Raw genomic sequence first — 14,639 nt, 5'->3', positions numbered from 1 at the left:
TGCTCACTGTGTGAAGAATGGGGGAAAAGTGACGTAAGTTGTATCACTGTAAAGTATATATATATATATATTTCTTTCTATATTATTCATTACCTCTCATCAATAATGTTATTAGTGTTATTAGTAAGAATGGAATATTAATTTTGTTATATTTGATCAATATTGCTAATTCAAATAAATAAAAGATATAAGTAATATTACATGAGTATTACTACAATACAGCACATACATTAATGCAATATTACAGTAACATGCCCCATGAAATATTGCTATAGCGGATGCAATGAAATAAGTAGACATTAAAACATTGCTGCAATATGACTGTAATGAACTAGTAATATATGTGCAATATTGCTGCAAGGGTGGTGTTAATAAAAAACGGGTTTTTTTGCAGAAAATAATTACCTTAGAATAAAAACTTCTGTGTAATTTACTGATAAACTTCAAAAAATATCATTTAAACAGACTGAGTTGATAAAAACTATACAAAGCTGTGCATAAATGATTAGAAATAAAGAATAATATAAATTATAGTTGAGATAGTAAATTATTTAATAAATTCATGTTTTTCTTTTAAAGCAATTATTTTATGCAATAAAAACGTTTTTCATCAACACAACCCTTACACCCCCCACCCACCCCAAATAATTTACCAGTAAAGAATTCTTCTGCAAAATTCGTGTTTTACAACATGATACGCATGATCTTTCTTTTTCTTTTCATGTTCTTCATGTTCTTGTTTTGTGTTATTAAATTAAATATTAAATATATATTTTCTGTAAAAATATTGTTTTTCATCAACACAATCCTTATCCCCCACCCACTCCAAACATTTACCCAGTAAGAAATTCTTTTAAAAAATCACCGTTTTACGTCCATAATATCCAATCTAATTGCACTGTTTTTGTATTAAATATTTATTAATATACATATAAATAATTATATCAAATTTAAAAAAAAAAACTGTATTATTAGATGAGATATTAACGACAAAAGCAGCTGTTATTCATTTTTTCACTTTCTACCGCATCTCACTTCTTAGGAACATTCTGGATCGCTTGGAAATGTCACTTTTATAATGTATTGAGACCAAATAGAGACGAAAGGTGCCATTTTATAGCGATCGTCTGTGATTTCTGGCTCCCAGAGGGTCATTAATGCGAATTAAAGGGTCAAAAATCAATTTTTTCACTTTCGACCGCATCTCACTATTCAGGAACATTCTGGATCGCTTGAAAATGTCACTTTTGTGATGTATTGAGACCAAATACAGACAAAAGGTGCCATTTTACAGCGATCGTCTGTGATTTCTGGCTCTCAGAGGGTCATTAATGCGAGTTTGAGGGTCAAAAGACAATTTTTTCACTTTCTACCGTATCTCACTTTTCAGGAACATTCTGGATCGCTTGGAAATGTCACTTTTTTAACGTATTTTAACCATATTCAGGCAAATCTGAAGCATACATTAAATAGGACTTAAGAGTATATTTTACCCCATTTTTTAACGTGTCAAAGGAAAAAATAGTGGAATAAAACAAAATCGACAATTTTGCAACAATTTTAATATAGATCCTCACATCCTGCTAAAAACAATGAAAAAACTCAATTTTTCAAATATAACAAATAAACCCTAAACTTCCCTGTATACTATAAAAAAACAATATTTCTTCAACCTTTGGTGCCTACACTAGCTAGAGCTCAACTCCCTCTTCAAATTATCAAAATACTTCAAATCGTCCTCACTAATCGACGGTTTTACGCTCCGGATGGCCTGCAAAAAATCCTCAGTGCGGACCTGGATGTCCCTGCACGAGTAATCGTCTGCATTCAATCCATCTATAAAGGAAAAACATAAAAAAAAACGTTAAATTTCCGCTTTTCTCCTAAATACCCCGTTGAATATCCCCTATAAGCCTCTTGGCTGCCGTGGACCATGCGCAGGAACAAATCCCGTAAAAGTCCGCCCCTGTGACGTTCTTAGGGCACGTCAACACCAGTTCCTTTAAGTCCAGGTCCGGACTTAAGTTAAACCTGCAATAAAACCCGCCTCGTTTGATTGATTAAAAAATCGATGATTATTGATTACTTTCTCGTGAGGGCCTTTAGAACTGAGACTTTCGAGTCCGGATCTGCGCAAGGTCCTACGTAGAGCAACTTGTCGAACCTGCCGGGACGTAACAGGGCCGGATCTATTAAGTCGGGCCTGTTTGTGGCCCCTAAAAACGAGTTTAAGTAAGTTCGACTGTTTTTATGTTTGGCAAATGGTTCGTCAAATATAGGACCTTGTTTGTTGTAGCATATGCCGGAAGATGGTCAAATTCGCGGCGAAACGTCGGTAATATTTGGCAAACGGTGCGACAAATATAGGTCCTTGCTTGTTGTCGCATATCTCCGAAGATGATCAGATATGTGGCAAAACGTCATCAACATTAAGAGTCATGTGAAAAATTGTTGATGTGTGGCCGAAAGTCGAAACATCGCACTGTAAATCCGAGGGCACAACCGTGTAGCGAAAAAAAAAAATTTCTTGTTCAAAATTTCGGTTTTTTTCGTGTATTTTTGGGATATGTCGGAAGTGTGTGATTTTTTAATGGTTTACGAAGAAGTTGCGCAGCATGATGACTCTCTGGCCGAAAAGTTACGCAACATTTGTCAAATTTTAACAGTAGTTAGTCAAATGTTTGTAGTATAGACAAATGTTGCGCAACTTTCTTTAAAGTGAGATCCGGTAATTAATAAATGTAACTGAAAGAGATAGACAATAGTCCATGTGGTTTATTAAGATTTTCCTCTGTTGTAAAATTTTGTAACTAGATTGTTTATTAATCAATTATTTTGTTGCCTTTAATGTTTGACAGTAAGTAAATGTCGCGCAACTTCTTTAAAAGATTTCTTTAAAGTGAGATCCGTTAATTAATAAATGTAATAGAAAGAGATGGAAAATAGCCAATGTCGTTTACTAATAATTCCCAGTGTTGTCAACTTTAAAACAGGCTGCTCATTTACTAACGGCATTTGCGCATGTTTGAGGCATAATAAATGTTGCGCAACTTTGTTCTATAAATTTTTTTAAATAATAATCATTAATTATTAAATTATTAAATTAGATTAGTCCATGGATTTTATTAATGTTGGGCAACTTTCTTTAAAGTGAGACCCGCTAATTATTAAATGTAATAGAAAGGGACGAAAAATAGCCAATCTCGTTTACTAGTAATTTCCAGTATTGTCAAATTGAAACATACTGCTCATTGATGAACACTGATGTTGCGCAACATATGTGAAATTTTAAGAGCGGAAGTCAATGGTTTAACATCGACAAGAACGGAAATAATTATTGAAGGATATAAAATATATCCCATCTTTTTTTATTACATGAACTATGTGACATCTCTTTCATTACATTTATTGAATAGGCCACCTACTTAATTTTTAAACAAACTGCTAACTAACTAGCCACACTTGAGCATGTTTGAGGTCTAACAAATGTTGCGCAACATTATTCTATAATTTTTTTAAAATGATGACTGTTATGTATTAAATGTATTAGAAAGAGACCGAATATAGTCCAATGTCTTTATAAATAATTTCCGCTTTGGTCAAATTTAAGCCAGACTGGTCGTGTTGCGCATGTTTGATGTCTAACAAATGTTGCGCAACTTTGTTCTATATTTGTTTTAAAGTGATTAATTTAAATCATTATATGTATTAAAAAGAGATGGAAGGTAGTCCATGTCTTTTATTAATTATTTCCGCTGTCATCAAATTTACACCAGATTGTTTATTAATAAATTATTACGTCGTCTTTATGTTTGACAGTAAATAAATGTTGCGCAACTTCTTTAAAAGGTTTCTTTAAAGTGAGATCCGTTAATTAATAAATGTAATAGAAAGAGATGGAAAATAGCCCTTGTTGTTTACTTATATTTCCCAGTGTTGTCAACTTTAAAACAGGCTGCTCATTGACTAACCGCATTTGCGCATGTTTGAGGTATAATAAATGTTGCGCAACTTTCTTCTATACATTTTTTAAAGTAATAATTGTTAATTATTAAATGTATTAGAAAGAGATGTAAAAAGTCCATGGCTTTTATTAATGTTGGGCAACTTTCTTTAAAGTGAGACCCGCTAATTATTAAATGTAATAGAAAGGGACGAAAAATAGCCAATCTCGTTTACTAATAATTTCCAGTATTGTCAAATTGAAAACATACTGCTCATTCATGAACATTGATGTTGCGCAACATTTGTCAAATTTTAAGAGCGAAAGACAATGGTTTAACTTCGACAAGAACGGAAATAATTATTGAAGGATATAAAATATATCCCATCTTTTTTTATTACATGAACTATGTGACATCTCTTTCATTACATTTATTGAATAGGCCACCTACTTAATTTTTAAACAAACTGCTAACTAACTAGCCACACTTGAGCATGTTTGAGGTCTAACAAATGTTGCGCAACATTATTCTATAATTTTTTTAAAATGATGACTGTTATGTATTAAATGTATTAGAAAGAGACCGAATATAGTCCAATGTCTTTATAAATAATTTCCGCTTTGGTCAAATTTAAGCCAGACTGGTCGTGTTGCGCATGTTTGATGTCTAACAAATGTTGCGCAACTTTGTTCTATATTTGTTTTAAAGTGATTAATTTAAATCATTATATGTATTAAAAAGAGATGGAAGGTAGTCCATGTCTTTTATTAATTATTTCCGCTGTCATCAAATTTACACCAGATTGTTTATTAATAAATTATTACGTCGTCTTTATGTTTGACAGTAAATAAATGTTGCGCAACTTCTTTAAAAGGTTTCTTTAAAGTGAGATCCGTTAATTAATAAATGTAATAGAAAGAGATGGAAAATAGCCCTTGTTGTTTACTTATATTTCCCAGTGTTGTCAACTTTAAAACAGGCTGCTCATTGACTAACCGCATTTGCGCATTTGAGGTATAATAAATGTTGCGCAACTTTCTTCTATACATTTTTTAAAGTAATAACTGTTAATTATTAAATATATTAGAAAGAGATGTAAAAAGTCCATGGCTTTTATTAATGTTGGGCAACTTTCTTTAAAGTGAGACCCGCTAATTATTAAATGTAATAGAAAGGGACGAAAAATAGCCAATCTCGTTTACTAGTAATTTCCAGTATTGTCAAATTGAAACATACTGCTCATTGATGAACACTGATGTTGCGCAACATATGTGAAATTTTAAGAGCGGAAGTCAATGGTTTAACATCGACAAGAACGGAAATAATTATTGAAGGATATAAAATATATCCCATCTTTTTTTATTACATGAACTATGTGACATCTCTTTCATTACATTTATTGAATAGGCCACCTACTTAATTTTTAAACAAACTGCTAACTAACTAGCCACACTTGAGCATGTTTGAGGTCTAACAAATGTTGCGCAACATTATTCTATAATTTTTTTAAAATGATGACTGTTATGTATTAAATGTATTAGAAAGAGACCGAATATAGTCCAATGTCTTTATAAATAATTTCCGCTTTGGTCAAATTTAAGCCAGACTGGTCGTGTTGCGCATGTTTGATGTCTAACAAATGTTGCGCAACTTTGTTCTATATTTGTTTTAAAGTGATTAATTTAAATCATTATATGTATTAAAAAGAGATGGAAGGTAGTCCATGTCTTTTATTAATTATTTCCGCTGTCATCAAATTTACACCAGATTGTTTATTAATAAATTATTACGTCGTCTTTATGTTTGACAGTAAATAAATGTTGCGCAACTTCTTTAAAAGGTTTCTTTAAAGTGAGATCCGTTAATTAATAAATGTAATAGAAAGAGATGGAAAATAGCCCTTGTTGTTTACTTATATTTCCCAGTGTTGTCAACTTTAAAACAGGCTGCTCATTGACTAACCGCATTTGCGCATGTTTGAGGTATAATAAATGTTGCGCAACTTTCTTCTATACATTTTTTAAAGTAATAATTGTTAATTATTAAATGTATTAGAAAGAGATGTAAAAAGTCCATGGCTTTTATTAATGTTGGGCAACTTTCTTTAAAGTGAGACCCGCTAATTATTAAATGTAATAGAAAGGGACGAAAAATAGCCAATCTCGTTTACTAATAATTTCCAGTATTGTCAAATTGAAAACATACTGCTCATTGATGAACATTGATGTTGCGCAACATTTGTCAAATTTTAAGAGCGAAAGACAATGGTTTAACTTCGACAAGAACGGAAATAATTATTGAAGGATATAAAATATATCCCATCTTTTTTTATTACATGAACTATGTGACATCTCTTTCATTACATTTATTGAATAGGCCACCTACTTAATTTTTAAACAAACTGCTAACTAACTAGCCACACTTGAGCATGTTTGAGGTCTAACAAATGTTGCGCAACAATGTTCTATAATTTTTTTAAAGTGCTTACTGTTATGTATTAAATGTATTGGAAAGAGACCGAAGATAGTCCAATGTCTTTTATAAATAATTTCCGCTTTTGTCAAATTTAAACCAGACTGGTCAATGACTAACCGCACTTGCGCATGTTTGATGTCTAACAAATGTTGCGCAACTTTGTTCTATATTTGTTTTAGAGTGATTAATTTAAATCATTATATGTATTAAAAAGAGATGGAAGGTAGTCCATGTCTTTTATTAATTATTTCCGCTGTTAAATTTAAACCAGATTGTTCATTAATAAATTATTCCATTGTCTTTATGTTTGACAGTAAATAAATGTTGCGCAACTTTCATTTGAAGTGAGACTGGTAATTAATAAATGTAATAGAAAGAGATAGGAAATGGCCAATGTCGTTTACTCATAAATTATTTTTCTTGTTTTTTTATTACATGAACTATGTTGCATCTCTTTCTATTACATTTATTAAATAGGCCACCTACTTAATTGTTAAACAAGTTGCGTAACATGTCACTTGTCAAACATGAATTACAAAAATTTAATGATTACCGCTCTAAAGAACTTGAACAAAGTTGAGCAACACTGAAATTCAATAATTATCGCTTCAAAGAAATTATAGAACAAGGTTGCGCAACATTTATTACTATAACTGTCAAACATAAAAATTAACAGAGAACAACTAATCAATCTGATTCAAATTTGACAAAACGGGAAATTAATTAATGAAATACATGGACTAGTTCCATCTCTTTTTATTACGTACATTGATTAACGGGTATCTCTTTAAAGATCTTTCAAACCAAGTTGCGCAACATTTATCAACTCTCAAACATGCCGCACGACAAAGACAATTTCATCAATAAACAGAACGTTTAAAAACTTATTGAACAAAGTTGCGCAACATTCGTCAAATATCAAACGACAACACCGGAAATAATTATTGGAAGATAAAAATTATTGTCCATCTCATTCTATTACGTTTATCAATTAACAGAACTCACTTTAAAAAGAGTTGCGCAACATTTATTTACTGCTTAAGACCATAGTATAATTTATTAATAAACAATCTGGTTTAAATTTGACAACGGAAATCATTAATAAAAGACATGGAATATCTTCCATTTCTTTTTGATACATTTAATGATTCACGACTATCAATTTAAAAAACAAAGTTGCGCAACATTTGTTTACTGTCAAACAATGAAGACGACAGAATAATTTATTAAGGAACAATGTGGCTTAAACTTGACAACAATGGAAAACAATAATAAAAGACAAGGACTATTTTTTTTATCTCATTCTAATACATTTAATGACTAACGATTATTGCTTTGAAAAATTATAGAACAAAGTTGCGCAACAGAGAAAAACAGCTGACAAAACTAATAATTGTTAAATAAGTTGCGCAACATGTCAATGGTCAAACATGCACTATAGAAATGTAAAGATTAATGATTATCGATTTAAAGAACTTATTGAACAAGATTGCGCAACATTTATCAACTGTCAAAAATAAAGGGCGACAACATTGTCAACATAGTCAATAACACAGGACACAGGACACACGGACTATTTTCCATTTCATTTTATTACGTTTATTAATTACCAGATCTCACTTACAAGAAACCTTACAAAAAAGTTGCGCAACATTTATTAGTCCTTAAACGTACACACAAGTGCGGTTAGTGAATGAGCAGTCTGGTTTAAAGCTGACAACAATAGAAAATATTAGCTATCGACATTGGCTATTTTCTATCTCTTTCTACTACATATATAAATTACCGGATCTCACATTAAAGAAACCTTTAAAAAAAGTTGCGCAACATTTATTTACTGTCAAAGATTAAAGACGACAGAATGATTTATTAATTAATAATGTGGCTTAAACTTGACAACAACGGAAAACATTAATAAAAGACAAGGACTATTTTTTTTATTTCATTCTAATGCATTTAATGATTAACGAAAATAATAAAAAAATATAGAAGAAAGTTGCGCAACATTTGTTAGACTTCAAACATGCGCAAGTGCGGTTAGTCAATGAGCAGTCTGTTTTAAATGAAACAACAATGGAAATGATAACTACACGACAATGGCTGTTTTCCATCTCTTTCTAAAACATTTAATAATTAACGATTATCATTTAAAAAAAATAGAACAAAGTTGCGCAACATTTGTTGGACTTCAAACATGCGCAAGTGCGGTTATTTAATGAGCAGTCTGTTTTAAATTTAACAACACTGGAAATGATTAGTAAACGGTATCTGCTATTTTCCATCTCTTTCTATTACATTCATTGACTAAAGGGAATCACTTTAAGGAACTTAATGGACAAAGTTGCGCAACATTTATCTAATGTCACGTATAAGGGGCAAAATTGCGGTTAGTCCATGAACAATCTGGGATCAATTTAACAACATCGGAAAAAATTAATAAAAGATATAAACTATTTTCCATACCTTTCTAATACATTTACTGATTAAAGATTATCACTTAAATAATTATAGAACAATGTTGCGCAACATTTATTAGACCTCAAACATGCGCAAGTGCAGTTAGTCAATAAACAATTTGGTTTAAGTTTGGCAACAGCGGAAATATCTATAAATTATTTTTCATCTTTTTCTATTACACTTAAAGATTAACGATTGTCGCTTTAAATAACCGATTAACCAAAGTTGCGCAACATTCGTCAAATGTCAAACAGATGGAAGTGCAGTTAGTCAATGAACAGTCTGCTCTACTAGTAATAATTAATGAAAGATACATATTATTCACTATCTCTTTTTATTACATTTATTGACTAAAAAAACTTTTCAAGTTTTTTGAAAAATTAAAATTTTTTTTAAGAAAGTTGCGCAACATTTATCAACTGACAGAAGAATTAGTCAATAAATATTCTTTTCTTGTTCATTTATTACATGCAGGATAAAAGTGCGGTTAGTCAATGAATTTTTAGTTTAACTTTGACGTTAGCGGAAATATGTTGCACAAGGTTGCGCAACATATTGTCAAATATAGTGAAAGTGCTGTTAGTCAATGTACAGTCAGGTTTCATTAAAAAACCACAAAGGTATCTACACGATTTTTAAATATTTCAGGGCCGTACTTGCAAAAATAAAATTTACTAATTGGTCAACGTAAATTATTAACGTCGTTGCCAATTTTTCAAAAAAATCCAATACCTTCGGACCAGTTTTTCCTAAAACCGGGTTAGAGTGAAATAAAAAATAATTTCGATATTTTACGTCATTATAAATTAGTAGCAGCGTTGCCGCTTTTAAGAAAAATCCAATACTTTGGTTTTTTTACACTGGAAGATAAAAATTATTTACCATCTCTTTTTATTACGTTTATTGATTAACGAGTTTCACTTTAAAAAATCTTTAAACAAAGTTGCGCAACATTTATCAACTGTCAAACATGAACAATAAGTAAATGGTGAATCTCATTTAAATCATTAAAAAAAAACATCGGAAATTAATTAATAAAAGACATGGACTATTTCTATCTCTTTCTATAACGTTTATTGATTAACAGGTATTACTATAAAAAAAACCTTAGTTGCGCAACAGCTGTTGGACCTCAAAGATGCGCAAATAAGGTTAATCAATGCACTCTGGTTTAAATTTGAAAATATTGGAAATTATTATATTTTCTGTCAGTTTCTATTTCATTTGTTAATTAACGGGTTCCAATTTAAAGATAAAAAAAGTTGCGCAACATTTATTCACTCTCAAACATTAAAGACGACAGAATAATTAAGTTTATTCAGGATGAAAGTACCGCTACTTATTGAATTGTCACTTTGACATTAGTGCAAATAATTAATAAAAGAATACTTGGTATCTCTTTCTATTACATTTATTCCATTCATAGAAGATTAGATGTTGCGCAACATGTTATCTGCCAAGTGGCAAACCATTTGCAAAACAACCCTTGTCACTCCATACCGATAACAAAGACCTTTCCAGATGTTTCCAGACCGTCCATCTCAGCCAGAAGTTGGGACACCACGCGGTCCATGACCCCCCCAGAATCCCCCGAGAGCCCCCTGTTAGGGGCCAAGGAGTCCAGTTCGTCGAAGAATATTATACAGGGTGACGCCTGACGAGCCCTCTGGAACACTGAAAGGCAAATCCAGGTTTAGGGTGATAAAAGTCCCTAAATGTGGAGGTTGTTTACCTTCTCGCACATTTTGCTCGGACTGTCCCACGTACATGTTGAGCAACTCTGGACCTTTCACTGTTAAAAAACAGAGGCTGCACTCTGTAGCTACAGCTTTGGCTATCAAGGTTTTTCCAGTGCCTGGAGGGCCAAAGAGGAGGATGCCTATATAAGAAGGGGAGAGAGAGATAGAGAGAGAGGAAGATATTAACCAAGGCAAGTAGTCATGCTGAAGAAAGCTACAGAGTTGCCAAATAAATCTAAGAATTATTTGACAAATATGGTCCTAATGTCAAAATCCTCGTTGCATTGATTAGATTGACACTCTTTATTGACGTAAGTGTGAGAGCTGTAACTTCAAAAATGGCGGACGGACGCCATCTTGAAAAAATCTTTAAGCGAAAGGTGGACCTTAGCTAGAGAGTTCTTACCCCCGCAAGATGGCACCTTTAGATTTTTTTTAAATACGACCCTGTTGTTTTTATTTGACCGACGTTTCGTTTTTCAGGATTCACCTTCGATTTTAACGTTTTTAAATCCTAACCTGGAATGTCCATTTGATTTTCTGTTATTTAAAGAAAACGAAAATTCAAAAAGCACACAAGTGAAATACATTTCGTCGTAAAAAAATGGCGCTTTAATTTAAATTTCCCGCGGTTTTGTCCAGCCTAATGGATATGAGAGAGAAGAACATATAGCTAATTTAATGCATCAGACAGAGATGGATATATTATGGGTGAAAATATATTTCTTAAAAAAAAAAGAAAAAAACGAAAAATTATCTTCTTATCTTTGTCACACACAAATGGCAGTTTAATTTAAATTTCCCGCGGTTTTTTTGCAGCCTAATAAATATGACAAAGAAAAAAATGATAGATATTGTTTTCATCTTTGTCTAATTCATGGTTCTCTTTAATTCAATTAAACTAGTTTTTTTTAAGGTCATATGGACAAAAATTTTTTTTTTCCAGGACCGTATTTAAAAAAGAAGAATATTATTCTCATCCTTGTCTAACTCATGATATTCGCCATCAGTTAATAAAATCTTGAAAGAAATAAAAGAAATCAATGAGATATCGTCTCATAATTTAAATTCTCTCATACCCATTAGAGAGTAAAAAACCGCGGGAAATTTGAATTAATTTATATATTTTTTACAACAAAATGTGTTTGATAGAGATAAACTTATACAGAAAATCGTGTGTCAGACAGAGATGCCCATAGCATTATTGCAATTGTGTGTGTTTTTTTAAATACGAATTTCGTTTTCTCTATATAACACTATAAACAAAATAGAAAATTAAATTAAAATTACAGGACCGTATTCAAAAAAATTAAATTTCATGTTAATATGAATTATGGACACTGTTGCCAATTTTTTAACAAATTCAATACTTAATACAGAATCCAAAAACAAAATTTTTTTTAATATACCCGTCTCGGTCTAACTGATGGTTTTTACCATAAGTTTATCTCTGTCACACACATTTTGTTGTAAAAAAAATTGAAAAAAAAATCGCGGGAAATTTGAATTAAAATATCAATTTGTTACAACAGAATGTGTTTGACAGAGAGAAACTTATGCAGAAAACCATGTGTCAGACAAAGATGGCCATAGCATTATTGCAATCGTGTGTGTCTTTTTAATATAGAAACTTCGTTTTCTTGATATAACACTATAGACAAAATTAAATAAAAATTCCAGGACCGTATTCAAAAAAAAATAGAATTTCAGGTAAATATGAATTATTGACACCAATTTTTTCAAAAAATTCAATACAAGATCCAAAAACAAAAAAATCTTAAAAAACAATAAAGAAACCCGTCTCGGTCTAATTGATGGTTTTTACCATAAGTTTATCTCTGTCACACACACATGTTATTGTAAAAAAAAATGGCGCTTTGATTTAAATTTCCCGGGGTTTTTTGCGGCCTAATGAGTGTGACAGAGGCAAACTTATAACTAATGTAATGCGTCAGACAGAGATGAAATATTAACTTTAAAAATTTCAAGTATATATTTACCAAAAATAAAAATATTTTTTTTTTAATTAAAAAAAAGGAACTGAGCAAACAAAGAAGACTTATAACGCTAATCTAATGCATCAGACAGAGATGGGTGTATCATAATATTCGTGTTTTTTACACGTCATATGTGTAAATGATTACAAAAGCAAAAAAAAATACAGACCTGGAATCTTCAAAATCGAAAAAGTTCGTATAAAATTTAAAAAAAAAAAATTCCCATCTCTGTTTGACGCATTATATTAGTTATAAGTGTTTCTCTGTCACACTCAATAGGCTGCAAAAGAACCGCGGGCAATTTAAATCAAAGTGCCATTTTTTTTTTAGAACAAAATGTGTGTGTGACAGAGATAAACTTATGGTAAAAACCATGAGTTAGACAGAGATGGGTATATTATTGGTATATTTTTTGTAATTTTATACGTATTTTTTCGATTCTGAAGATTCCAGGTCTGTATTTAAATAAATAAGAGCATTTAAAAAAAATCATTATTTTCCTCGTTTCTTAAATATTTTAATTTTTTTAGTTTTTTTTTAAATATTCTAATTTTTTTAAATACAGACCTGGAATCTTCAAAATCGAAAAAATACGTATAAAATAAAAAAAATTATGAATAATATACCCATCTCTGTTTAACGCATTAAATTAGCTATAAATCTTCCTCTGTCACACTCATTGGGCTGCAGAAAAACCGCGGGCAATTTAAATCAAAGTGCCTTTTTTTTACAACAAAATGTGTGTGTGACAGAGATAAACTTATGGTAAAAACCATGAGTTAGACAGAGATGGGTATATTATTCATATACTTTTTTAAATTTTATACGTATTTTTTCGATTATGAAGATTCCAGGAGTGTATTTAAAAAAATAAGAATATTTAAAAAAGATTAATTGTTTTTCTTGTTTTTTTTTAAGGTTTTTCTTAAATATTTTTTTTTTTAAATATTCTTATTTTTTTAAATACAGACCTGGAATCTTCAAAATCGAAAAAATACGTATAAAATTTCAAAAAAATATGCTCATCTCTGTCTAACGCATTAAATTAGCTATAAGTTTTTCTCTGTCACACTCATTAGGCTTCAAAAAAAAACGCGCGAAATTTAAATCAAAGTGCCATTTTTTTTACAACAAAATGTGTGTGTGTGACAAAGATAAACTTATAATAAAAACCACGAGTTAAACAGAAATGGGTATATAATCAAATTATTTCTTTTTTTATAATTCATTCATATTTTTTTAAGTCATATACCTTAATGCACCGAAAGACAAAAAAATAATTTTTCCAGGACCGTATTTTAAACAAAAACAATGATATTCTTATCTCTGTCGCACACATTGGGTGGTAAAAAAATTGCACCTTAAAATTTAATTTTCCCGGGGTTTTTTGCATTTAACTCAATGCATCAGACAGAGATGGGTGTATCATTATATTATTCTTATTCTTTTTTATTTAATGCATATTTTTTTTTAAACAATTATATTCCACCCATCTTTGTCTAACTCATAGTTTTCCCGATAAGTTTCTTTTTCTTTGTCACTCATGTACACTCATACAGATTTCTATAATTCAAATTTGCCGCGCTTTTTTTTTGCTATTAATTATAAAATCATTATTGTAGCACCTTGAGGACGGCCTAATATATCTCGAAACACGCATCTGAATTCCTGATATTTTCCAGTTTATTCCAGACATTTGACGCCATTTTAATTTTTTTAGTATGATTTTGGAAAATAAAAAAAAAGTGAATTTTTGCAAAGTTTCGAATTCCATCATCAGACATGAAAATCACCAGAAAATAAACTGAATCATACCTGATCTGGACAATCCGGACTTCTCAAAGAACTCTGGATGCTTCAAAGGGAGGTTAATGGTCTTAATTATTTCCTCCTTCACGTCAGTCAAGCCCCCCACGTCAGCCCATCGCACTTTAGGCACCTTGGGGGCCCCAAGGCTCTCGTTGTAATTTTTCTGCATAAACTCTATGATTTTAAACAAATCAATAAAAACATCAATCATTGATTCA

General features: G+C 31.0%; 1 protein-coding gene across 4 annotated transcripts in view; it reads right to left on the bottom strand.

The window, feature by feature from the left end:
• Positions 1–14,639, bottom strand: part of LOC126747556 (peroxisome assembly factor 2) — a 128,846-nt gene that overhangs the window by 5,606 nt on the left and 108,601 nt on the right. For 2 of the 4 annotated variants that reach the window (XM_050456283.1, XM_050456280.1), the window contains exons 4-8: positions 14,428–14,595; positions 10,609–10,755; positions 10,377–10,550; positions 2,087–2,216; positions 1,892–2,031 (exon numbers count right to left, since the gene is read on the bottom strand). In XM_050456283.1, coding sequence (XP_050312240.1) covers positions 1,892–2,031; positions 2,087–2,216; positions 10,377–10,550; positions 10,609–10,755; positions 14,428–14,595 — 759 coding nt within the window. Of the gene's footprint in view, positions 1–1,543; positions 1,837–1,891; positions 2,032–2,086; positions 2,217–10,376; positions 10,551–10,608; positions 10,756–14,427; positions 14,596–14,639 lie in introns of those variants that run through there. The other 2 variants (XM_050456281.1, XM_050456282.1) reach the window with 2 other exon arrangements.

Source organism: Anthonomus grandis, chromosome 19, assembly GCF_022605725.1.
Source record: "Anthonomus grandis grandis chromosome 19, icAntGran1.3, whole genome shotgun sequence".
NCBI classification, from domain to species: domain Eukaryota; kingdom Metazoa; phylum Arthropoda; class Insecta; order Coleoptera; family Curculionidae; genus Anthonomus; species Anthonomus grandis.
Note: the sequence above shows the minus strand (reverse complement) of the source record. Positions and strands in the feature narration are given on the sequence as shown.